Genomic DNA, 25,902 nt, shown 5'->3' on the forward strand with positions numbered 1-25,902 from the left:
TCTGGCCTACACTAAGTGGCAGCGGAGACTCAGGTGGACCCGCCCGTGAAACTCACACGTGAATCTTCCCGGGCCTCAGTTTCCCCATCTCTAAAATGGCTACACCTCCTCTTTCCTGGCTCGTTCCCTCCCATACCACGATAGGCCCCTAGGAAGCGAAATCAGAGCTTAACCGCAGCTTCAAGTCCTCTCGTTTGGCTGCCGTCGCCGCGCCGGGCATGCTCAGTAGCCCGGCCGGCTCGGCAGCGGGAGTAGGCAGCAGCTTTCCGCGCCCGGGCAGCGGACTGCGGGCACTTTGATGAATCACGTGTGTGGAGGCCCTCTTAAAGAGATAGGCACCTACTTTCCCTCCACCCTAAACACCGCCCTGAGGGCGGCGGCGACCGCGGTAATTGCAGCTGCTCGGGGGCAGGGCTTGCCCCAGCGCAGAGTAGTGGCAACGGCGTGCCGCGTCGGGGGTGCCTGGGCGCCGGGAGCCCCGGGGACGTGAAATAGGCAGCTCCCCTAGGCTGACCCACTCTCAACCCCGGGAAGCGGTGCCACCGAATCCGCACGGGGCAGCGTGACCACCCCGAGGGGCTTCCTCAGTGAGGAGAAGTGGGGGCTCCAGGGCACAGGTGACAGGGCCGGAGAAATATGGAGCAGCCCGGGGCGGCGGCGGCGGCGGCGGCGTCGGGCGCGGGAGGCGGCGGCGAGGAGCCCGGTGGGGGCCGAAGCAACAAGCGGAGCGCGGGGAGCCGGGCCGCCAACGAAGAGGAAACGAAAAACAAACCTAAATTGGTGAGTGCTCTCGCCGCCCCCGCCGGCCTTGGGGACAGCGAGAGCCCCGGGATCCTCCTGCCGTTAAACACGGGGGGGCCCCGGGGCCCCCTTCCCAAGGGTGACCGCGACCTCGCTTTGCAACTCGGGGAGCCGCTGAAGCGGCGGCCACGCCGAGGCGCGGAGACGGCGTGGGGGCGGAAGAGCACCCCCTTCTCCACTTAACCCCTTTCTCCCTCTTGGCAGCCTGGGAGGCGGCGCGGGAAGGAGAAAGGCCCCACCCCAACTCGGGGAGCCCATGAGTACCGGGTCGGGGCTGTTGTTTGTCTAACTTGTGGGCACCAACCTTCTTTGTGGGATTCCATTCCCCTCCCACCTCTGTCAGTTGCTGGGGTTTGCCTCTTAACGCTTAGGGTCCGGGTAGGGGAACCTCTCTTTTTCAGTCGCAGTACTTGGGAGCCCACCCACAGACTTACAAAAAACAAACAAACAAACAAACAAAAGCCCCCAAACAAACAAAAAAACACACACAACGTAGGCTCCCAGTCTTTCTGCTTGACCAGAAATCCAAGTAAGAGGCGCCTACGTGCGTTTTTTTCCCCTCGCCTCTCCATGTGCTCTCCCAAAGAAACATTTCTTTGGAAGAGTGGGGGGAGCGTGGGAGTTGGAGGCTGGGTGAGGTACCGCCAACTGTCGTGTGTGTAATAGGCAAGAGTCATAGAGAACTTCCACTAGGTTGATTAAGAACCGTCAAAAGCATTTGGTGGACTGCACACGTCTCCCCATCCTGAGAGTGTGTCAACCAGTGGTAGCAGTCCATTTCCTGCCACTGACTTTATGTGCAGAGGAATGAAATCTGTGGGGCCTGGCATTAGATTGGGAAATACTGAAGTTTCTTCAACTCATCAGTTAAAACGGTTCCTCTTTTTCATTTTCCTTCAGTTTTATGAAAACGGTCTAATAGCGAAACTTAAAAACTGGGTAAATTAACAAAGTACGTTGAGTAAAGACTTTTTCCAACCGTGGCAAAGGTTAGGCAGATATTTATCAATAAACTTTCTCATTCGGGTGGCATGAAGGGAAATGGTTTTCCTGCACAAATTCAGCAATTACTGCCGTGCGAAGGTTCTTTTGGTCTAGGTCTGAAGCACAAGCCACATGTTGCCTATCTCGTTTTCAATTTTAACCAGCAACTTGATTATAATGGAAGGAGGCAGTGACGTATAACCAAAGCTGTTTCTTATGGCATCTGGCCATTTGGTATGTACCTGTTGTGCTTGGTCTCTGGCCTCCTGTTTGCCTATCAATTATGGACTGTCCATATTGGAAAACAGTGATGGAAGTGTTGTTGTTTCAGGAGATATGTAGCCTTCCATTAGTTGAAAGGGAGCTAGTGGCATAGAGTGAAATAACCAGTTTAAAGTCTCATCAATTCCACCCGAATTTGAGGCAAATTGAGAACAACTTGATGTTTCCTGTTACCCCACCCTCCCCAGTATTTACAGGTGAAGAAACTGAGTCACAAGCTCTTTGTGAATTGTCTCTGCTGGCAGAGGGTTAATGGGTTTACTGGGTGCCCCATTATGAAACTTAGAAAAGTTTTGTGAGGCTTTCAACCAAAGTTTGATGTACTTTAAAAAATTCTGATGTTGCGATTTTGAGAGTTCTGTTTGTGGTAAAAGAGTGATCATGTTTCTTTCTTTCTTTCTTTTTTTTTTTTTTGGACCCAGTACACAACTGTGGTTTAAACAGTGATTAAAAGTTGTAGCAAAAATAAAAGTGAACCTAAAGTTCTGGCAAATAGTTCAGTACATCTAGCAAGAGCCTTCCACATTTGGGACGTGTGCGCTCAAGACAGAGCACTTACCTCTGTCTGTTTGTAATAACACCTTGATTATGTTCTTCCTTTCCCTTTGGTCATTTGTCCTGTTTCATCTTTTATGTCTTGCTTGCTTTGACAAGGTAACTAGATAGTTATGAGATGGTATCAGTTTCCCTTCCTAGCTAACACTGTTCGGTGTTGAACATAGCTTGATATAGTAGAACAAGTATTTGAATCCAAGAGTTTGTTAATATTGATGGGAACTTTCTTTTCTGCTCAAAATATCCTTTTGAGCCTTCCATGATTTTACAAAGAGATATATCAGAATTTTTAAAAACAAATTGAGGGAGACATTTGAACATATTTTAAAGCAAGAAAGTTGACCAAATACGAAGACTTGGTAAGCTTTTTTTTTTTTTTTTGGTCAACTTTTTAAATGCCTTCCTCTTTATTGTGAGTTGTTTTATTAAAGTGCTCAACATGTTCTTCTGAGGCCTTTTAGAGAGGAGTTTATCTGGGATTCTTAAAGCTGTATTTTACTAGCAATATTTTACCTAGACTAAATTTTGTTATTTTCAGTATTGTTATTAAATACTGTAGTAGTCCTTAATTTTGTGTGTGTGTGTGTGTGTATAAAGGAGCGGTGGTGAGGGATTATAAAAGAGAGCCATATGGTAATAGATATTATTTATGTAGGTGATTATGGGGGGTTCTTAAGCTCTATGAAATTCTATGAAAAAATTGAGTATATGTAGAGACATTCATTTTTCTGGGCCCCGTAATTTTCATCAGTTTCTCAAAGGCCATCTGTCACCTTTAGAGGAATAAGAACTATTGGGTTACTGGAGAGAAAAGAAAATGCCAGCTGATTGCACTTGAAGAAACTTGGGGAGAGGAGGTAGTCACCGACAAGGGAGAAGGGAATGAGCACCGACCACAGGAGTGGTTGATAGTGAAGGTAGCTTATTTGGGTGGAAATAGTTAATCACATACACCTGTATCGTATTAGCTAAAATGAACGTTTCTACCACATAGAAAATTAAACTCAATAGCTATGGTATAGTGGATTCATATGGTATATGAATGGCTTATGGCTTGTGATTCAGTTGTTTTCTTTTAGTTTCTCATTGTTCTGGAAAACTGGAGAAGGAAGGTGTGCTTTCTACAGAGAGGAACTACTTTGATTTATATCCGCAACTTTTTGATGGGTATTAGAATTATTTCAGAGTGCCATTTCAGGAATTTGATGATTTCTGTTTGAAATTAATTAAATGAAAATTTTACAAAACTTACTTCCATTTTCTTCATCTATGCATCCTCATAATGCCCCTTCTATTTTGGCTCTTTTTAATGAAGGCAACCTTATTTTGGCCTCATCACATTTTGATTAATGCCTTAGTAGGCGAGCTTTGTATTTTCTGTAGCTATCTGGTTAGGCCCAGATTGTAGCATGTTATCAAACAGCGTGAATCTTAATTAATTAGTAATTTGATGTCAACCATGGAATGTATTTTGTCAACTCAAGTGGTACAGAGAGCTCTAGAAGTGTCATGAAGGATACATCCTTAATCCCGCATATTTAAGACAGTGACTTAACCATTAAGTGAGGCTAGTGTTTAGGTAGAATCAGCACCCCTCACATGCACACACATACATGATGGTGTAGAGTGGCTTAACATTCTTCGATGTTTTTGCATTTTGACTTTGTGTGTCTGCATCATTCCAGAAGCCTTCGCTTATTTAGATAGTAGAGTCAAATGAGTAACTTGAAGAAACAGGAGTTCATTGTCTGATTATTATGTAACTTCCTGAGTGGTTATTTGTTTTTAATTGGATAAATCATGTTTTGATTTTAATTGACAAAGGCTGAGCACAGTGGGTTCATTTCTGCAGCAGACGTTTACTGAGCACTTACTACCTGCTAGGCATTATTCTGAAGGCTAGTCTTATAAAGATGCCATTGTCTAGTGAGGGAGACAGGGAAGTTAGTTTCTTATCACACAGCTCTTTAATCGTTAACTATGGGAATATGCACAGGAGGGTGATCTAGAAACACCATGGAGAGGCATGTGAATCTGATTGGATGCTTGAGTGTGGGAAGGAAAGGCTTACCATTGTAGGCGACATTTGTGCCAAGGCTTGAAGAAAGACATTAATTGAAGAAGTGGAGAGAAAGGCATTTAAGGTTGAAAGAACAACATATACAAAGGTAGAGAGCCATGGTAGCATGCCCAGTAAAGGAGGCGTGGGTGGATGTTAGTGGCTGAAACATAGTGGTGGACCTGCAAGGAAAGAGACAAGAGTCTGGATCACGATGGATATTTGTATGCCATGTTAAGAGTTTCAACTTCTTTCTGAAAGCCATAGGAAGTCATTGAAGAGATTCAGGCAGGAGACTGCCCCGATGAGGATTGTGTTTCAGAAAGCAAGTTAATACAGTGGAGAATTTCTTGGACGGGGGTGGCAGAAGAGAGGCAGGAAGACCAGTTAGGAGGAGCAGAGTATCATAAGAGTTCAGTGCCTAGAGACCTGGATTCCAATTGCAGCGCATCCACTCATGCATATTCTAGCTCATCCAGTTACTCGGCTTATTTCTCTGCATCTCAGTTTCTTCCTGTCACTCTCTTGCCTCTCCTTCTGCTACACACCTTGAACATTTTCACCAAATCTGACATGTCCACCCTGTTTCTCCTTTATAAATCTAACCTGCCTCTCACAGTCCAGCTGCTGCCTCATAGTTCTCCCACTCTGTCAAACCTTCAGCTTACTGAAGGCTCTTCCTTATCCTGAACTCCTATCATGAGTCTGAACATTATATACTGATCTGGTATCGCCAGAGGACTTGTAAAGTGCTTCTGGGCAAGGGTCCTGCTCTGGGTCTATTCTTGAAAACCCTGCAGACCAGTGCTAGGTGCAAAACTACTCAGCAAATGATTATTAGCTGGGAATTCTTCCCCTATAGGCTAGACATTTTGAGAGTGTCAATTGTTGAGAAGAGGCTTTTAAAAAAAAAAAGAAATGTGCCATTTTTCTCTTAGGTTCATTTGATGGAGTATATATTCTATCTGTACAATTCTGTGTCCTTTCTCTAATTTTGAAAGTCGAGAAACTTCTTGGCTGGAAGATCTCACCCCTTACCCCCTTGTTTGGGTTCCTTTTCTTTTTAATTGAAGTATAGCTGATTTACAGTGTTGTGTTAGTTTCAGGTGTACAGCTAAGTGATTCAATTATACATACACGTGTATTCTTTTTCAGATTCTTTTCCATTATAGGTTATTACAAGATATTGAATATAGTTCCCTGCGCTATACAGTAGGTCCTTGGTATCTATTTTATGTATAGCAATGCCTATCTGTTAATTCCAAGCTTCTAATTTATCCCTGGCCCTGCCTTTCCCCTTTGGTGACTGTAAATTTGTTTTCTATGTCTGTGATTCTGTTTTGTAAATAAGTTCATTTGTGTCATTTTTTCTAGATTCCATATATAAGCAACATCATGATATTTGTGCTTCTCTGTTTGACTTACTTCACTCAATATGATAATCTTCAGGTCCATCCATGTTGCTGCAAATGGCATTATTTTATTCTTTTTTATAGCTGAGTAATATTCCATTGTATATATACCACATCGTCTTTATCCATTCATCTGTCAATGGACATTTAGGTTTTGGATTCTTGTGATGTCAGAATCTGAACTTGCATTTGGAGAACCAGCATGAAAGCTGATGCTGACCCAAGTAACATTGCTATTAGTAGGAGACATTAGATTATTGGCAAAAGAATAGTGAATGGAGGACCAAAGGATCTGGGTTCTGGTTTTCATTCTGTCTTTTATTTGCCTGTGATCTCTGATGAGCCATTTAATACCAGGGGTTTGAACCCTTGATTAATGTCTGCCGGTCAGAGGTAATACCTGCCTGATTTGCTTCATAAGGTGGTTTAGATAAAACAAAGTAATGAATGAGAAATCATATAGGAAATTCTATACTGCTATGCAAATATAGAGCATTATTGTTAACCCCTTATATTACCTGGATCAGATGTATTGTGGTTGGTTTAATGGCCTTTTTGCCATTTGGTAGTTCTAACATTATTCCTGCACAAAGTGCCATAATATGGTTGCATGTTGATTGATTCCTTATTCTCTCCCCAGTTCGATTAGTTCGTTTGAAAGATCATACATTCTGTCCTTCTGCTAATAATTCTTTCTATTTAATGAGTGTAACATGGGAGTTTAACTTTTTTTCACTGTAATTGTTTTAAAAAGAATCAGGTTATCCTTTTCTTTCAATTTATCAATTTGAGGTATTTCAAATTTCTGTTAAAATAGATATCGGTAGATACTTATAATATTGTCTTGTCAGGCAGTTTTCTGCTGTTGTACAAATAAGGAAACTGAGTCACTGCTGTGTTTAGGGGTCTGACCTAGAGATACGTTTAAAAGTTCTCAGTTCTGTTGTCAAAGTTAGCTATAGCATTGAGTCATTATGCTTCAGGGACTCTGAAAGTGAAAAATTATTCAATCTTTTTGTTCCTTTTTGGAACAATTATAATTGTAATCCACCTAGATGTCATTCTGAGTACCAAGAGCTTTGGCAGTAGCAACATGTCATTGAAGTGAAATCATATTTTTTTTCCAACCCAGTCTCAAAGAACACTGTTAACTAACAGGGTGCTTTGAAAATGGTCCGCACATAATGTATGCTAATTTACATGAATCAGCACGTTTGACTAAATATCACTGGGTATCAGTAGCTCCATAGGGATTATTATTGAAGAGCCAGCTTTCTCCTGTTCCTATATTCAGTCTGCCATGCAGAAGAGACCATTCCTTCCATCAGATTTTGGCTGTTTGATACTTGATTTTGTCTCATGACTGAGAAAACTAAGAAGATGGCCAGGTGACTTGAAATATAATAATAAACTTGATATCCCAGTGGACATCGTGTGGAAGATGGCTCAAAAATGGTGCATGGAAAGGAAGGTTGAGATACAGTTTCCCACAGCTATTTATTATGGATATAAGTAATAGAAAGAAATCAGTTTGTCCTAATTTAAAACTTATTTACCTGATCAGGCTGAATCGCTTTCAGTCTAAGTGATTTCCTCTGGCTGTAGCTTGAACAGACATTCGACTGAATCCTGATACTTGCTGGCTCTATGTGAGGTGGCCCGGGGAAAGGGTACTTATTGGGTGCCTTTCTCATGAAAGGCTGTGGAAAGCAAAATATTACGAATCACCATTTACACAGGCTTTGGTCTGAGAAAGGTTTTTTCTATATTGCTTTTGCAAGAGGCAGCTGCGTTGCTACCAAATACGGAACTGCAAATTGGCCCCCAGTCTCTCCTTGTGCTAGGGCTCTGTGTAGCGATGCCCACTTCAAGTGAGAAGCTTCTCAGTGGCTATTCATAGGCAGGACTAGGTAGGAATCCATGACTTCATTAGGAATGAATTACTCCTCAAAGGCTATTGATTCAATCACCTGGCAATTCTGGTGCTCATCCAAGAGAGAAAAGATGTTGGGTACAGTCTTAAAAAAAAAAACAAAACTTGTTTGCTGTTCTGTGCTAGATAGATACATGCTTTGGTGAAGATCTCAAAATTATGAGGAATTTTTTATCTATCCTTAATGTTTTGGTCTTTCACCTAGCTAAAAGCAAAAGAGATAAAATGGAGTTTTCACTTTATTTGTAATAGGAGCTGGTTAGGACTTTTTCTTTTAATGAAAGATGAAAATTTTCATACATACTAAAAAGTAGAGTGGGTAGCAGAATGACCCACTATGGGGTAATAGATCCATTCCCTACGTTAGAGTAATTATCTTGATTTTCAACATTTGCTTCATTCGTCCTTGATTTTTTTCCTTGCTAATAAAGTATTTTAATGCAGATTCAGATATCATGTCATTTTACTCCTACGTACTTCGGAGTGCATCTCTAAAATTTACTGATTTTTTAAAAAATGTAACCACTATGCCACTGTCACATCTTTAAAAACTAAACATTCCTTGGTATCTTCTAACACTCAGTTCATAATCAAATATCCCCAATTGCCCCCAAAACCAGATTTTTAATCTAATATGTGCCTAATTAATGTCCATGTCACTGAGCTTTTTAAGAACATACAGCTTTAATGGTGAAATGTCGTTGAGAGTTACTCCATATAAAGTGCTATCATAAAGTATCAGCTCCAATTAAGTTCACTTCTGTTTTTAATTCTGTAGAAGTATCTGGAAAAGTTGACTGTCCAAGTGTGGAGAGGCTCCTTAGAACAGCTACTATGTGCTGTAGGAAAGAAACCAAATTAAAACTTTTGACTCTACTCACTAATTGGGTAATCACTCATTCTTCATTTTGTGATTTGTGAAGTGGGGTGGGCTTATGTGGGTTTGTGTGTAAGAATTTACCTTCCAGGGAAATGTTGTAGATAGTTGGGTGAAGAAAACATGTTCTTGAGTTTTCCAGATAAAGGGTTCATATAATTGTTACACACATGCATACAGCTGATTTTATGTTACTAGCTCTAGTTTTAATTTCAATACAAAGGCCAATTTGGCACTTGAAGTGTCTGTCTGTGTTTTTAGACTTTTGAATACGCTCAAGGCTGCTGAATGTGGATAATTGGATGAACGAACCTTTACAAAGAACTCTGAACTATTAAGTTTCCTTCTTTAGACATCTGTGGGGTTAAAATTGAAAACCGGCTACACTAATGAGGTGGAGCTGAGAATGGGTGGAGTGGGTAAGTATGAGAAATCGACTTGGGCAAAAGGCCTAGACTCCACACAGATATACTAAAGAAATTGTGTAACCATTACTTTCCAGACAGCAATTTAGTGCTGTCATTGTGCTGGGAGGCAATAGGCATGTAATTTCTCGAACTTTGTGGACTCAAGTAGACTTCCACTAGTCATCCATCTCCACTCTGCAACTTCTAGGCTGACCATTTACTGACCTAGTCAGGTGGGTGATTTCCCTCAAAACCGGGGATGAGTGATCATTGTTGGGGCTGAACTGGTGGCGGTTTTCTCCTTTTGTTTTGCTTGGGGGAGAGACAACTCTGGAGGTGGTGTTTTGTGTGCTTTGAAATCAATCACCGATAAGATCTCAGATGCTTAATAACATGTTACGCTGGCTGAAGCTGTTGAGGAAGATTCTATATGTAGAAGACAAGACCGTGTATAGACTGAACACTGACATTTTGAGCTTTTCTGTGTAATCGGGACCAGGGCCACTGTATGGTTGGGCCCTGCTCAAGGCTATGAGACCACAGAGGTCATGTCACTTACCAAATCATGTGCCTAGTCACAGGACTGTGACTTCCGGGGATGACTTTTTCTAGTTTGCACAGAGGTGCCACATGGGCTAGCGACTGCATTTCAAACCAGGTGGATTTTATTCTCAGACCTGAGAGGAAATTCAGCAGGTCACAGGACTTAGTTTAATGTCTAGTTTAGAACAGGTATTTCCCATTTGTCATTGATTCTGAAAAAAAGAATATCAGGTGTGGATATCTGAGCTAGGTTGTCCTAAACCTGACTGCATTTGGGGGGAGGGTATAGCTCAGTGGTAGAGCGTGTGTTTAGCATGCAGGAGGTCCTGGATTCAATCCACAGTCTCTCCATTAAAAAAAAAATTAAAGTAAATAAATAAATAAACCTAATTACTTAAACCAGAGTACATACATTTACTTCTAAATGATTACAGTTCTAAATGTAGAGGGCTGTATCCTTGGGGACCTAGGGCTACAGGTTCAACACTTGATTACTTTCTCTAACCTCAGGCTCCTCCCTTTCTTCACTCCTCGGTAATTTTCTTGACCTTACTGTCCCACAGTCCTTCACATGGTTACAGATCGTCTGGGGAAGACTGCATTTGTTTTTGAAGTTTGTGTCTTAACTTCACTTTCTTTTCATTTACATTGTCCATGATGGAAGGCAAGAACCTATAGCAAGTTGGGATGGGTTAAAATAAATTTGGCAGAAGCCTTTCCTCTATTAATATGCTCAGTAGTCTAGTACCTCACGTTACAAAATCATTGTGTTCCAGAAGAGTCAGTGTGTACATAAAACATTTGTGAGTAGAAATAATCTTTTCTTAGGCTGACCTCACAGCTTGTTTTTCATTGGCAGTGCATTAGCTTACATTTTTCCTCCCCTTTGGTTGAGTAGCTAATGGTCTTTAAACAAGCTATTAAAGGGAAGAATAATTTTGCAGTGCAAAAAAATAAAAATGGCCTGGATTTTATCCAGGCTGGTGGTTTGGCTTTTCGTGTATTTGTTCTGCTAAAGCAGGGGCTAACTCATGTTCTCTGATCTCGAAATTCTCAGACTTGCTCAGTATATCCTAGGCTTGCTTCATCAAACCGCTTTCAGATGGTCTTGTGAATTTCGGAGAAATCCAAATCCTCCATTTTTATATAAGCCGAGTAGGTCTGAGACCAAACACTAAACTTCAAGTGGCCATATCTCTGTATGAAATAGAACTGAGGCATTAGTTATACTTTAAAGTGGGAATTGTGCAGGGCTCTGGGCCCAATTTGCCACGCTCTTCCTACCAGCTTTGTGGTAGCTAATTGTGGATCAAAATGTAATGTTACAGATCTCTGCTTTGTGATCCCTTCCCTTTAATCTGTTATCACTTGCAATTGTTTCTAACCCTGAAGGTCATCTTATTCCTTGTCGTTTTCGCTGGTTTCTGCGAATATTATTAATGGTGTATCCTATTGTCTGGCCACAGACATAACATGCAGAAAGGTGGCCACTGGATACAAAATCAATTACTGAATGTGACAGAGATTTATTTCAAAGCATTTCCTATCTACATCCATCACCGACCATGTTGCCGTTAAACTAGCAGGAACTGCGTTTTGGTCTTAGCACCGTCCGTTCGTGTTTTCAAGGTGCTTTTTATTTTATAGAATCTAAGAATATTTTATATGCTATACAGTGTTGAAATAAGCTAACTAGGATATCTGATTCCACTGTTTTTTTTTTTAAGAGTTAGTTTCTAGCAATTTAAAGAGGTTATATGGAGAGTAAGCTAACTACTTTTTAGAATGTAATTCTGGGCAAGTCATTTCTCTATTTTCTCTTTGGGTGTCAGTTTATTCTATAAAATAAGGGAGTTGAAATACACAGTCTTCAAGGTTCCGTTCAGCTCTGATGTTCTGGGAGTCAAAGGCTATTGAGAGCTGTAATGAATCTGCCCTAACAGAAACACATTACATCTGGGTTCTAGTTAGAAAAGTTGGCAGTCATGAAAGATGGCTGTTTGTTTAAGGCTGAACGCTAACGGGTGAAAATACAAGTTCACCTCATTGTTCTGTTTCTGGAGTCTGAGTTCGTCTAGTTCAGTGATGGTGCCGTCAGTGTTGTTTTAACCATGCATTGTGTGCAGGGCCCTGCTGGCTCTGCTCTGGGTCATCTAATCCTTGGGTGGTAGCCTTGGTTCACTGACCAAGTACAGTACTCAAGCCTGCCCAGGGGTGATTCTCAATAACCAGCAAGATCATACATGCCAGTTGCTACTCTTAAGTGCCTTGCATGTATTTGTCAAGAACTGTGCAGGGTCGGGGATTTTATCCTGCTTACCCACCTGTCGCTGTTCCCTGGATGACTGTAGAAGCCTCAAGACTCCTGGGTCAGTGGCAAAAGATGGTTTATTACTTATTAGAAAAGCAGTAGCTGGAATGCCAGCATGACACGCTGGTTCACGGATGTCCTAAGTCCCACGAGGCAGACCAGGATGGATGCCTACACAGGCAGTCAGTTGCATTACAGGAGAGGAACACTGAGCTTGGGGGACTTACCCTTCTCTGGTAAGCAGAAACAAGCCTGCTCTTTGGGGAGGGGTGATATTATTACCTCATCATCATGACCACTTGCTACAAACACAGCCTTGGGAAATGGCCTGGCTAAAGGGAAGTTGGAGATCTTTCAGTCTTGGCCAACCCAGTAAGAACGTGCAGGGATGTTTGGGATTGATGGCAGGTATCCTCCGCCATCAGTAGCAACTCATTTGATTATGGGTTATTACAAGCTATTGGATATGGTTCCCTGTGCTATACAGTAGGACCTTGTGGTTTATCTACAACATTGTAAATCAATGATACTTCAGTAAAAAAAATATAAAATGAATAAAACATAAAAAAGTAGTAGCTCATTTGACCCTCACAACAGTTATTTTGTAGGTTTGGAGAAGTCACAGATCCTATAAGTTACTTGCCCTACGATAGGCTGTGGTGAATTTGGAATTCAAGATCAGTGGGACTATAAAATCCATGTTTTTAACCATGATTTTCTGGACTGCCAAAGACCCTAAACTTCAGAGTAGCTCTAAATTGACCCAACAACCTACTGGTTCTCTGGTCTGGTGATGGTTGAATCTGGCCTAGATTCGTACTCTGCTTATTGTCTCATTTAGAAGGCAGAGTTCAGGGTCTGTTCATTTAGTGTCACTGATGATCAGAAGATAGGCTTCTTTGAATTACTGCCGTGAAGTAGTAGGTCAGATATGTGACCGCTTACTAGAAAAGATCCATGAGGTGAGAGTGACGTGGCTGTGGATATTAAGGATGTGAACATAATTCTTAAAGATACCTGTCTGGCTTCTATCAAATTTCATGGTCCACACAAAGCCTTCTGTAGTTGAGTATTGTTGTGTATTGCATGTGTATTGATTAGACTCTTTGTTTTTTGGTCCTTTGTATGTTAACCGTGAAGAGAGTAGCTGCCAGACAGTTACTTTGTAAGCCAACCTGCCCACTTGGTCTCTTCGTTTTCTATCTCTCCTCCTCTCCCCACTCTCCTTCTGTTTGTTGTGGAATTTTGTATGAAGTAAAACTGCTTTGGAAAAACGAATGCCGTCTCCTATTAGACAAGTACACGATACTCAAGTACACGATACACATTGTTTCTTGTTTAGGGGAGTGCCAAGAACCACCTACCTTCCCCTGCTGCTTCCTGTGTCTGCTTTGCCTAAAGATTGGCTGCTAAAGATGTGTGGCATATTCAGCCAAGTGCTATGTGTTTTAATTAGGCTGCTGAAAGTGTTGTGACAAACTATTTTTGTGGTGACGAGTGACGAGAAATAGAGCCCTAAACTACGGCTTAAGTGCCAGATAATACGGAAGTGCATAATGTGACTGGAGTGCTAGTCCCCCAGCCTTAACCATCCTCCCTCCCTCCCAAAAGGAAAAGGGAAACTTTAAAAAAAAAATGTGATCAGTTAAATAGATCACGAATGTACCAGTATATGCCTGGAATCGGGCTATTTCAAACTCACGATCACTTATCCTAATGAGTTAAAATTTCTAGGTCTGTTCTTTTTATAGAACTATGTACAATAAATGTGAAACTGGGAGGTAAAGGCCGTCCTAAGCTCACATAATGATGTAAACATAACTGGGACAGCTGATAATTAAGCAGACTGAGTATTTTAAAAAATTTCTGTTTTTCAAGTATCCCTCTTATCTATTTTTACAAATTCGTATTTCCTCCAAATGTGATCCTGCTTGCTAATGTCCTCCTTTTGTTTTTGACCTCATCGAACCCAAAGAGCTTTGTGTTTTAGACAAATATATAAGGAAGGATGTAGCATTCTTCTGTCCCCCAAAGTAGGTTCTTTTTCTTTACAGTGGTGGTTCTTAGTGGGGTACAGTTTGTCCTCCCAGGGGACACTTGGTAATACCTAGAGACATTTTGGATTGTCACAAATAGGGGAGGGTGCTACTGGTATCTGGTGAGTAGAGGCCAGGGATGCTGCTGAACATTGTACCGTGTGCAAGACAGCCCCCCATGACAAAGAATTATCTGCTCAAAATGTCAGTAGTGCTGAGGTTGAGAAACCCTGCTGTAGAATCTGACTTTTTGTTTATTTAATGTGAAAAGTTCTTGTGGCTCCTTAGCCATTTTTCCTTCTCCATTCTATCCTTTCCTCTGTATTGACAGGACCAGATCATCCCTGTCGTCAAGGAAGCATCGTTAATTTCATTGACACCCACCAATTTTAGTTTCATTTCTTTCCTTTCCATTATTGGATATCTCCTGGACTGGACTGTTTATAACCTTATAGTTGTAAATGATACCTTTTATTGTTTATCTCATTTCTGACTTCTAAGAAAAATACTCATTCTCATCCGAATGAGTTTAAAAGACTGTTTTTCCATCTGCTGATTCCTTGATACCCCAGCAATTTTGATGTTGGTCACTTTTAACTCATCATCTATACGGAATCTAATTCTGAAGTACGGTCTTCTCTGGCAGCTTCTGCCACTGAATTTGTTGACTGCCAAAAGTAACAGCTTTCCTTGCCTCCCATCTCAAAAATTTCTCACTCCACCTACTCTTCTCCACGTCCAATTGCAGGCAACCATATGCCTCTTCACATGCTACCTGAACACAGTTGATGCCAAACCTTTCTAGCTACCCTGACACCTAAGTTCAATACTATATCATTGCTGAAAGACATCTCCTAAGTATGTTGCAGTGCTACTAAAAACAGCGTAAAGTTGCTGATTCATTTATCTGAGACCCATCTAAAACCTGAAACACTTTATGGCAATGGTGGTTTTAATATTTTTCCTCTTTGCAGGGAAAATACAATTAATATGATACCCCTTCCCCTTAGCACACACATGGTATTTCTCAAACTTATTCAAGATGAGGTTGCCCTTGCCTCACTGATCCCCAGAGTGTATTACTATAATATTAGTCACTGACTGACCTTTATGGTTTCTGTTCCAGTTGGAATCAAGGTTAACGTCCCTGTTTGACCAGTAAAAGTCAGTGACTACTTCTCACACAACTCGTCAGGACCAAGTTTATTTTCATATTCAGGGTTACTGTTAAGTTACCTAATTTTATCTTCTTATCTTCCTTTTTCTATTTGGCCCCTTATTTAAGTGAAGCCATTAGCTGTGTTGGTCCATCTTGCCTGAAAATAACCTCTTACCCTTTTTTTTTTCCTCTCCTCAGTGAATTCTTAGTACTTTCCTTGCATTGTTTCATATAATTCCTTAAAATCTTGACTGCCTGATTGAAAGTGACGTGATCAACTCATTCCCCTTCAACTTTCCATTTTCCATACAGAGCCGGTTTATTCTGCAGTGTGCATGGCCATAGTCACATTTGGCTTTATTATAAATGGACATTGTGGTGTATAATCATTCCACACACATAAAACCCTCCTCATGTGTGACGCAACATACTGAGGGTGTAAGCACAACACGTAGGTCTTACTCTTGAGGAGCTCATGGCCCAGTGTGAAAAGAGGGACAGATGAGTCTAAAGTAGTAAGTCCTAGAATAAACAAGTGTGAGCACAGTGCTCTTGCGAATGTCACATACTGTCCCTGGCAGGGAGAGGAGAGCCTTCACAGAGGCCACATTTGAATCTGAGTCTTGGAGAAGGAAGAAGAGTTTGCTAAGTTTAAAAGGGAGGAGATTCTCAACAGAGGGATCATCAGGTACACAAGTTGAGTGCTGTAAAAGCAGGTATTTAAAAAAATTTTTAAATTGAAGTCTAGTTGATTTACAGTGTTGTGTTAATTTCTGGTGTACAGTGTAGTCATTCAGTTATGCATATATATATATATATATGTATATATTCCTTTTCCTATTCTTTCTCATTATAGGCTATTACAAGGTATTGAATATAGTTCCCTGTGCTACAGTAGGACCTTGTTTATCTATTTTATGTATAGTAGTTAGTATCTGCAAATCCCAGACTCCCATTTTATCCCCCCCCCCCCCCGCCAAGCAGGTATTTTTTTAAGGGTCATTGATTTTAAAATGTTAAGAACTTGGAGGGAAGGCAGGCTGTGACTGAACTTGCTTTGTAACCCAATAGGGGTCATCATATGAAGCATTTTTCACCAACTCCGGGGGCAGGGGAGAGCTGGAGCTATCATTTACTGAGCGCCTACAATGTTCCAGGCATTGTTTTGGGAGCTTTACATTGCCATCTTACTTAATTTTTATCCTAATATATATGATGAGTATAGTTATCCCACATTTTACAAAGAAGGGAAATGAGTCTCAGAGGTTAATTGATTCTGATTCCAGAATACATGTCCTTTTGTGATAGCATGCTGCCATCTTAGAAGTAACAGACTATATTTAAAATTTAGAAATGAACTATAATTTTCTACTTTGTTAAAATCAACTTCGTATTTTTTATTTTTATATTTTATTTTTCCTATCACAGACCTCATTAAGAGTCAGATAAATGCATCTTAACACATTGCATTATTGTTAGATTACATCAGTTGAGAAATAATCGAGCTTGAAGTGTTGGCTGTGAGTTGTCCGCAAACATCTAATTTAGAGCTGAATCCGATTCGTTTTACTAGTGAGGGTTTGGGCAGGCTACTCAGTTGGAAAAGCTCTAGCTCTGAAATTCTTCTTGCTCACTACTTAATCTAATTGAATAAACGTTTTGGAAAAACCCACCCCAGGACTGTGCTAAGCATTATGAGGGTACTAAAATAAATAGTCCCTGCTCGCTGGGAGCATAGTGCTGGAGAGTCTGCTGTGTGTAGACCTGTAGTGGGAGGTAGAAGGTGGCAGGTGCTACTGCAGAGGTACAAGTGCTGGGAGGATAGGGCCGACTTAGTGGAAAATTGGCAACAGAAGAGAATCTTAAAGTACCAGAGTTCTTAAACAATGAGAGAGACTTGAGAGGGGGCATTCCCTGCAGGGAGAACAGTACGCACCACTGTGAGGGGGCTTGGAAGCTGGGGCAAGTTTGAGGAATTAAGACTTAGGCTAGTCAGTCAGAATGGCCATCATTAAAAAGTCTACAAATGGTAAATGCTGGGGAGGGTGTTGAGAAAAGGGAACCCTCCTACACTGTTGGTAGGAATGTAAATTGGTGCAGACACTATGGAGAACAGTATGGAGATTCCTTAAAAAAACTAAAAATAGACTTCCCATATGATCTAGCAGTCTCACTCCTGGGTATATATCTGGAGAAAACTCTAACTTGAAAAGGTACATGCACCCCCAGTGTTCATAGCAGCACCAATTGCAATTGCCAAGACATGGAAACAACCTAAATGTTCACTGACAGATGACTGGATAAAGGAGAGGGGGTATATGTATACAATGGTATACTACCCAGCCATAAAAAGGAATAAAGTAATGCCATTTGCAGCAACATGGATGGACCTAGAGATTATCAAACTATGTGAAGTCAGTCAGACAGAGAAAGACAAATATCATATGATAACACTTATATGGGGAATCTAAAAAAAAATGACACAATTGAACTTATTTACAAAATAGACTCACAGACATAGAAAAAAAATTATGGTTACCAAAGGGAAAAGGCAGGGGCAGGGATAAATTAGCTTGGGATTAGCAGCTACTAACTACTATATATAAAATAAACAACAAGGTCTTACTGTATAGCACAGGGAACTATATTCAGTATCTTGAAGTAACCTATAATGAAAAAGAGTAGGAAAAGGAATATATATATGTAAAACTGAATCACTATGCTGTACACCAGAAACTAACACAGCGTTGTAAATCGACTATACTTCAATTAAAAAAATTTTTAAAGGGGAAAAAAAGAGGCTAGTAGGGCTAGTTGTATGTGTAAGAGGGATATAGCAGCTCCATCAGAGTGAGCACTGAATGCTCCTCTGAAAGGTCTGGACTTCATTCCGTGACCCAAGTAGAGCATCTGCGCAGGGGAGTGATATGAGGGGCCTTATGATCAGACCTGACTGTAGACTTTTTCTAGTTGGAAATACCGGAAGTCTAAAATCTTTTGTCAAAATTCCGTGGTAATTGGCCTGTTTGTAGTGTAAATAGGAAGGCATCTATTAATTCTGATACCTTTGGCATGCTTTAATTTGACAGCTTTGAACTTGTGAAATTAAACATGTACTGTAAATAGTGTGTACTTTGATAAAGTTTGGTTGCGGCTTAACTGGCCCCTGCTCCCAACTTCCTCTTCTGTAGGTCGGTGCCTCTAAGTCTTAAGGTTTTTGTGTTTTTTAATTTTTGTTTTTGTTTTTGTTTGCAAATAGATACTGCTCTAGAGGTCAGGTAGCTTAGCATACTGCTGTCAGACAATGTGTTGTGCCCCTGGCTGAATTACAGTCCCCAGAATAACCCGAGAGAAGCCGCAAGATTTATGATACACAAAAGTAGGTAAAATTACCCTCCCTGAAGTGTTGTCATGGTTTGGTTGTTTATTTCCATGTTCACATATGAATCTCCTGTGACAGTGTAAGAAGCAATACATTGCTCACAACTATGGCAGAGTCATTTTAGGGCTAGGATTTGAGCTTAAGTCCTCTACTTAGGATGCTTCACTTCAGTAAGTGAGCTTTGTATTAAGAGACACTGTCCACTTAGTTTTATTACTACAGCTTTTAAAGCTTTTATTACTACAGAGGCCCAAATGAGTTTGAGATAAGAGCCAGAGGAATGAAAATTTGTTTATATACAAAGGGTTTCACATACCCAGGATATCAAAGTCTGTGTTAATCTGCGTTCAAATCTAGTTCTTGCACAAAACCGGTTTTGTAACATGTGGATGAAGTAGCATCCGTTACCACTGTTGTTACTAATTAGTATGTTGATTTGAACATAAAACTTACAAATATATATATTTAAGGTTTAAAGGTTTAGCTGCTCCCTTAAAAGTAAAAGTGAACTTCCTTTCTGTCATCTACATAATGGATTCGGTGTTTTAGTTTCATTGAAGGCAGAGATACTTAGGTCAGAATGGAATCTTTTGTGGTTATTTTCTATTTCTTGACTTTAGAGACATTACCTATCATGTTTTACTGAAAGTGAATGATTGTTCTTTGTGCAGTGGTTTGTAACTATAGAAACAGGACATTATTTTGCAAGGTATAGGCCGGGAAATTTTTCAAGCTCCTTGTTAGATTACAAAATTATTCTAAAAAGACATAGGTCCGTGGGACATGAATCATCCTTCGCTAGACAACTTTCTCATGAGAGATTCATGATTCTTGCAAAATCCCTTTTGAGCCCTGGAAATACGAAGAGTATTACTACCAAAGCTGAGGACAGGAATTCTCTGAGTTATAAATACGTGGCCATATGAAAGGCCCTTGGGCAGGGGCTGCCCTGGTATGTGAGAGCCAAAAAGATTGCCTGGCGTTTTTCCTTTCCTTCCCACTGATGTTGCCTTGGGACTTGGCGGCCCAGTCGGGAGGAGGAGGAAGCCTCTGTTTTGTTTCTTTCTCAGTGACCTCCATAGATGTGGTGGTGCTGGAAACAATTTACTTCCCAAGTCTCTCTCCCACTTGCCCTCCCATCTGACTTTATGGCCCAAATGTTGAGGCGTGAACTTTTTCCTCTTCCACTCGCCCCTCCCCCGCTTTTTGGTTAGTGTGGGACACATTTTCCCATGGATGTTATTCCTTTATTTGATGAATATAGTAGTGTCATTCCAGTTCCTAATATTCTGCTTAGTGCTGAAGGATATAGAGGTGTGAAATATAGGTGCTTGTTATCAACGGATTTATACTATTATAAAGAGAATATGACTTGTATACACAACAGTATTTGATTAGTGCTGTATGAATGCCTGGGATTCAGAGACAGGAAGACTAATAATTTGGGTTAAAATAGGTTAGGAACTGACTCACTAGGCATTTCTTCCTCCCCCCAACATTCCCCACGGGAAAAATGCATTCAGATTTCAAAACAGAAGACTTAACTATGAATTCATGGACAATTGTATACTCAGTTTCAGCATTCTCATCTAGACTGGATCAATTAAAATGTTATTTAAAAATAGTATTTTTAAAGTAGATTTCTTAGTAAAAAAAAAAAAATAAAATGATTGTAATTTTTTGGAAGACCACCTGATAGTTTAATGCTAGTGATAACCATTGCCACACTATTAATGAGATGTCCAGTACATTGAAAAAACTAATTTGTTTTTAAAAATTTATTGAAGTATAGCTGATTTACAATGTTGTGTTAGTTTCAGGTGTACAGCAAAGTGATTCAGTCAAACATATACATATATATTCTTTTGCTGATTCTTTTCCATTATAGGTTATTACAAGATATTGAATATAGTTCCTTGGGCTATATAGTAGGTCCTTGTTTTTGAAAAAAGTAATTGTTTGATAAGTCTAACTGGTTTTGTATATTACTTGAAAATGTGTTCATGAATGAGCACTATTATTCAAAGTTGAAACAAGTATGATACTAAATTGTATTTCCCTGAGACAGCAAATGAGAATATTTAACATATTTCAAATGCATTAGAAATAGAGTTTCCACTTTTCAGTTTTTCTCATTCCCTTTAATCCTCCAGATTCCCTTTCATACAGATTTATTAAAAAGTGGTTTTAGGACCACTTGCCTGAAGGCCACCAGGAAAGTTTGCTAAAACAAAACAAAACAAAAAATCAAAAACAAAAACAAAAACTGTAAATTCTGGAGGCCCAGTCAACCAACTGAATGAGAATCCTTTTGGTGTGGGCTCTGGGAATCCGCGCTGATAAGCTGCCCAGATGCTTCTGCGCTTTGACGTTGGAGAAGCAATAATCTCATGAGCAGTTTGCAAAATGGCAGCCCTGCAAGTCATATCCGGCCTGCAGATTTGTTTGGTTTGGCTTGCAACGTTGACAGTATGGTTTTTAAAACTTGATTTGCTTGCCAGCTCTTAAAAATTAGGAGTTTACACATATAAATACAAATTGTTGGCTTCTCTGGAAACATCAGAGTAATTTTGTAATACTGAGTCCATGTGACTGTCAGCAGTCCACTGTCCCTGAATAAGATCTGTCCCGTTGGAATGGGCGAAGAGCTCCTGGATGGGCCACAGCCCGCCCGTTACTGCGTTTCATCCTGGGGTCTAGTGTTAGGTGACATTTACTTTCCTACAGTTGAACTGCATCACTCAATTCTGTCACCTGCTTAGAATCCATACACATTTGACTTTTTGGCTCAGGATCTAAAATTTAAAAAATTTTGAGGAGAAATGATTGGAAAGAGGTGAGATTGGAGGCTACGAGACCAGGAAGTTGGTTACAGTAGTAGAGATAAGAAATGAACTACTGAACTAAGACAGTGGTAATCAGGGTGGAGAAGGGGAGGAAGATGAGGATTTAGAAGCCACCAGCCTTGGTGATTGATTGAATTGGGGTAGGATCTGGAAGGGAGAAGGAAGAGCAGGCATGGGGGAGTAGGGAGAGAGGGAGGTAGGTGGGAAATGAGTCCGGTTTTGGACACAGTAACTTTAGGTGATGCTGGGCATCCCTGCTAGTTACTGAGGTATAGCTTGTTAGGGAGCAGAGACCCTCCCTGCTGGGTTGGGGGGATAGGGTGACTCCTAGAGGAGCATAGAAACATCTCCTGGGTCTTTCTGTTTTGACTGAAAAAGCAGATTCAAAAACCTGCCTGCTTTCCTAATGCAAGCTGGAAAAAAATCTACAAAATTGTGACGAGCAGGAATAGACAGAAAATAGCACATCTCACCTTAAGCTAACCCGGGTGGAGGCGTTGCACAAAGAATCCCCGGGCGGAGGTGTGTCAGAATACTTGGAGCGTGTGAGCTTTCTATCCAGAGGGGCAAAGGTTAGCAAAGGTTGACGTATTGCTGTAGCATATCACGATGACACAGTGATTTAATGACAACCACTGCTTTCTTGCAAATGGTAACTTTGGTTTCTTTCTTCCTTGATCTCTTCTACATTAAAAATTTTGCTCTGCGAGTATTCCTTAATGGTGTGGACCCTAGGAACACGCTGTATTCCAAAAAGTGTTTGTGAGGCATCTTTCTTATTTTTTTTCTTTTTATATCTCTGAGAACATTTTTTTTTTCCTTTGGGAACATGTTAATGCAGGAAGGTTAGGTTCCCAGGGTAGCTCCCCTTTTTCAAACCCTACTTAATGTACATTGCACATGAGCTGTTTTATTAATAGTATGAATCTGGGCTCTGGGAGCAAGCGTGTGCCATGTGGTATAGGAACAATGGAGAGAACACTCCTTCCTGCCTCTCTTCTAGGTACAGGGCTGACCCTAGGCGATATTTTGAAGTTGGTAAATTTTATCTTTGGGATTTCCTGGATCCCTTTCTGTACCCCTTTTCCATATAGTGGTGCCCCTTTCTTCAGAAGACACCTTTCCTTCTGTGATCCCCTCCCAGGTCTTCCATGATCTCAGTGTTCCACAATTCCTTACCTCTTCTTCCTGAACTCCTCATTTCTGTCATACAATTTCTGTTTCCTGAGTATCAGAATGAAAGTTACACTAAAGTCATTTCCAGAGGTCCTGCGTTATTGTTAATTTCAAAATATTGTTGTTAACAAAATTAATTGCCCGGTAAAATATCCAGCAGGTAGACCAGGAAAGTGAATGAAGTCAGATAATGAAAGGAAAATGGGGGAAGCAGGTCATTTTTATAAGCAGCCGTGATTTAAGTTTCTCCCTTGGGGAAAATCGGCGCTAAGCTGTTTCTACTTTTCAAGTCTCGCCTCTCGAATTCTGAGCCCATTTCTCTCAGAGCCTCTCTTTTCATGACTGCTTCTATGAGAGCAACAGAGAGGCTTCTGGAGTTGAGGGTAGACAAATGGGGTAAGAAGAGTGGCTCTTCTAAGTTTGAGACTGCTTATCTGACCTTTTGAGTGAAGAATATATTCCCAGATTGCTTAATATAAGCAGTGATTAGCTAATGAAAAATTATTTCATATTTCTTACTCACAGATGGTGACATGTAATTTCTAAGCTTAGAGAATTTGATTATTGAGGCAAGTGATGAATATCATTAAAAACATTGGTTTCTAGTAATGTATAAACTACCTTCTGTTCCTATCTGTTGAGTTGTATGGTTACCAAAGAGTTGGTTTGTTTGTTCCCAAACCTATACCGCCAGCTGTCATTGCTAGTGTAATTATGTGATTTAATTAGACATCATGAAATTGATGAAATTGTGAGTGGAAAAAAAGAGATACTTCAATGAAAATGAAGTAGAAGTCTTTTGTATGAGTTGATAAAGCAGCTGAAAAGATTGCCCATTACGTGAAGCACCAGCGAGGCAACTGAAAGCCTACGGAAAACTAACAAAAATCTAGAAGGATTCCTAAGGTATCTTTAAGTTCTCTCTTCTAAAGAAAATGCAAATAGTGGGGAATGCGCTGAGGGTGTGGTTTATGAAAGGAAGACTGCTCTCAACTCTTGCTAAGGAGAATATCTTAAAAGGCCTTTGCCTCCCCATCAAAAGGTTGATGAATGAAGTATATTTCATGTTGTAAGTTACCATAAAATGTTGAAGGTACTTTTTATGATCCCTCACTTTAATCAGGTTTTAAAAACTAACCACCTACTGGACCTTATGTCTGTACAATAGGATACAGTACAGGCTCATTTTCCATGCTCTGGAATGAAATTCTACTTAGCCCACCCCTTTGCCATTTCTAGGCATAGCGAGGGACTGACGTACCTTTATTGAATGACTGTGGTACTCAAGCAGATTGTATTCTCATTCTTCAAAATTCACTAATTGCAAATTAATTTATTGTGACTTCCTTTCCGTGGCAGATGAAGGCATATATTGAATTTTATTTTGTGGAAATGAAAAAGTAGGGAATGTTTTCAATATATAGGGACTGAGTCCTTGTAATTATAAATTTTTTTTTTTTAAGAATTTGTCCATGGATAGACTTCCTGGAACATCTGTAGTTGTCTCAGGTAGTCTTAACGGAGTCTATATATTTTTACCTTGACATTTGTCTCAGTATTCTGCATTTTTAGTAGGATTTTTAGTAGGGAGGTTGCTAAGAGTCATTTACAAGTGAGGTCTGATCTGGGGACTCTGGAACCTGTCCCATAGCCTAACAGTTCTTTTCAAATGCAGATGAACTGTCATTCAACTACCTAGGCTTACTCTGATCTGGCTCAGCCTTCAGGGTAGGATGAATAAAGCAATTTGTCCCCAAGGAATTTGCTGGGTTGACTTTTTGTCCCTACTGTATTGAAAAAATAACCACAGACCCTTAATACCTTTTTAATGATCGAATGTATGATAGGCAGTTAGCATTCGTTTGCAGAGGGGTCTACCACATCACAGTGTTTATTGCAGATTGCTGCTTCACTGTCCTGCCTGCCCTGTCCTTCCTGGTGTTTTAAAATTTGAGTTGATTACTTTTGATTGGCAAAAAAAGAAATTTCCATTTTCCTCTCATTCCTTCCTGTGCATTAGTGCCCTGGATTGGAAGGGCTAGTGCTAGTGAATCTTCGGATGACATGTATGACACTGCCATGACCCCTCTCCTCAACACCCCCACTGTAGGAAAAGAGGGAAATTAGCAACTGGTTAGGAAAATAGTTTTATAATTTGTGTATACTGTAAATACTTTGATTCGAAATGACTGAATGCTAAGGTGTTATTGTGCTAGCTGGATACTTAAATGGGTGAAATATCAGAAATTCTGTGAGGTAGAAAAGAATGTGTGTCTCATTTTAAAAAAAAATTCGCTTTTTTTTCCCTTTCAGAAATAACTGACTTTTTCTTTTAGTCCACTGCTACTGTGTTTATCTAGATCAGTTTTAGATGCAATAGTCTGCAAATATCCTGATGTTTGCTAGCATTTTCTGTTCTTGCACATAGTCAAGGTGGACTTTTCTATAGAAAACAAGTCTACAGTAAAATCAAAATTAAAAACCCACACTTCTAAATGGGTAGCATCCCTGAAGAACTGAAGTGATTATCTGGCTAGATATTGAATTCTTAGAATTTTGAACTCTGCTAAGTAAGTGACTTTATTACAAAGCGGTTGTAAAAGTGTAGAGCTGGGTACCGTTCTTGACTTCTCTGTGACTTTGGCCACATCACTTCACTACTCTGGCTCTCCTTTGTTTTCCATATCTGCCATCTTCTCTATAATCATAATAGATTTTTTTTTGCAGTTTTGTTTCATTTGACTTCCTCAAGCCTATCAGCCGTGTTCCTAACTTTGTTTTTCAAATGTTTTATTCCCTTTATTGTTGTTGCTTCCTCTGTAGATTTTATTTATGATATTTCTCGTCTTTCCTTTCTAGAACTCTGCCAGCATGCTTTTTACTTCCTCCTTTTCATTCATCATTTATTTACTTAAAAAGGATCTTTTTAAAAAAAAAACAAAATAGTATAGGTAAATAATTAAGGTCAGTGGTAGAGAAAGGTTTGTAATAAACAATAAGCATCTCATGCCCCGTCTCTTTCTATCCCTCGTGTTGTTCACCAGTGGCAACCCCTTTTAACTCCTTTTAACTGTTGTGTCTGATAGTTTTCTCCTTATCTCCAAATAATATGCTTATACTGCTATGTCTTACCTTATCT

General features: G+C 40.2%; 1 protein-coding gene across 1 annotated transcript in view; it reads left to right on the forward strand.

Annotated features, from left to right (window-relative positions):
- Window positions 1-289: 289 nt before the first annotated feature.
- DIAPH2 (diaphanous related formin 2) overlaps window positions 290-25,902 on the forward strand; it is a 780,329-nt gene continuing 754,716 nt past the window's right edge. Inside the window, exon 1 of the mRNA XM_032474690.1 lies at window positions 290-780. Coding sequence (XP_032330581.1) covers window positions 637-780 — 144 coding nt within the window. The 5' untranslated portion in view covers window positions 290-636. The remainder of the gene's footprint in view (window positions 781-25,902) is intronic.

This window comes from Camelus ferus, chromosome X (genome assembly GCF_009834535.1).
Source record: "Camelus ferus isolate YT-003-E chromosome X, BCGSAC_Cfer_1.0, whole genome shotgun sequence".
Taxonomy (NCBI): domain Eukaryota; kingdom Metazoa; phylum Chordata; class Mammalia; order Artiodactyla; family Camelidae; genus Camelus; species Camelus ferus.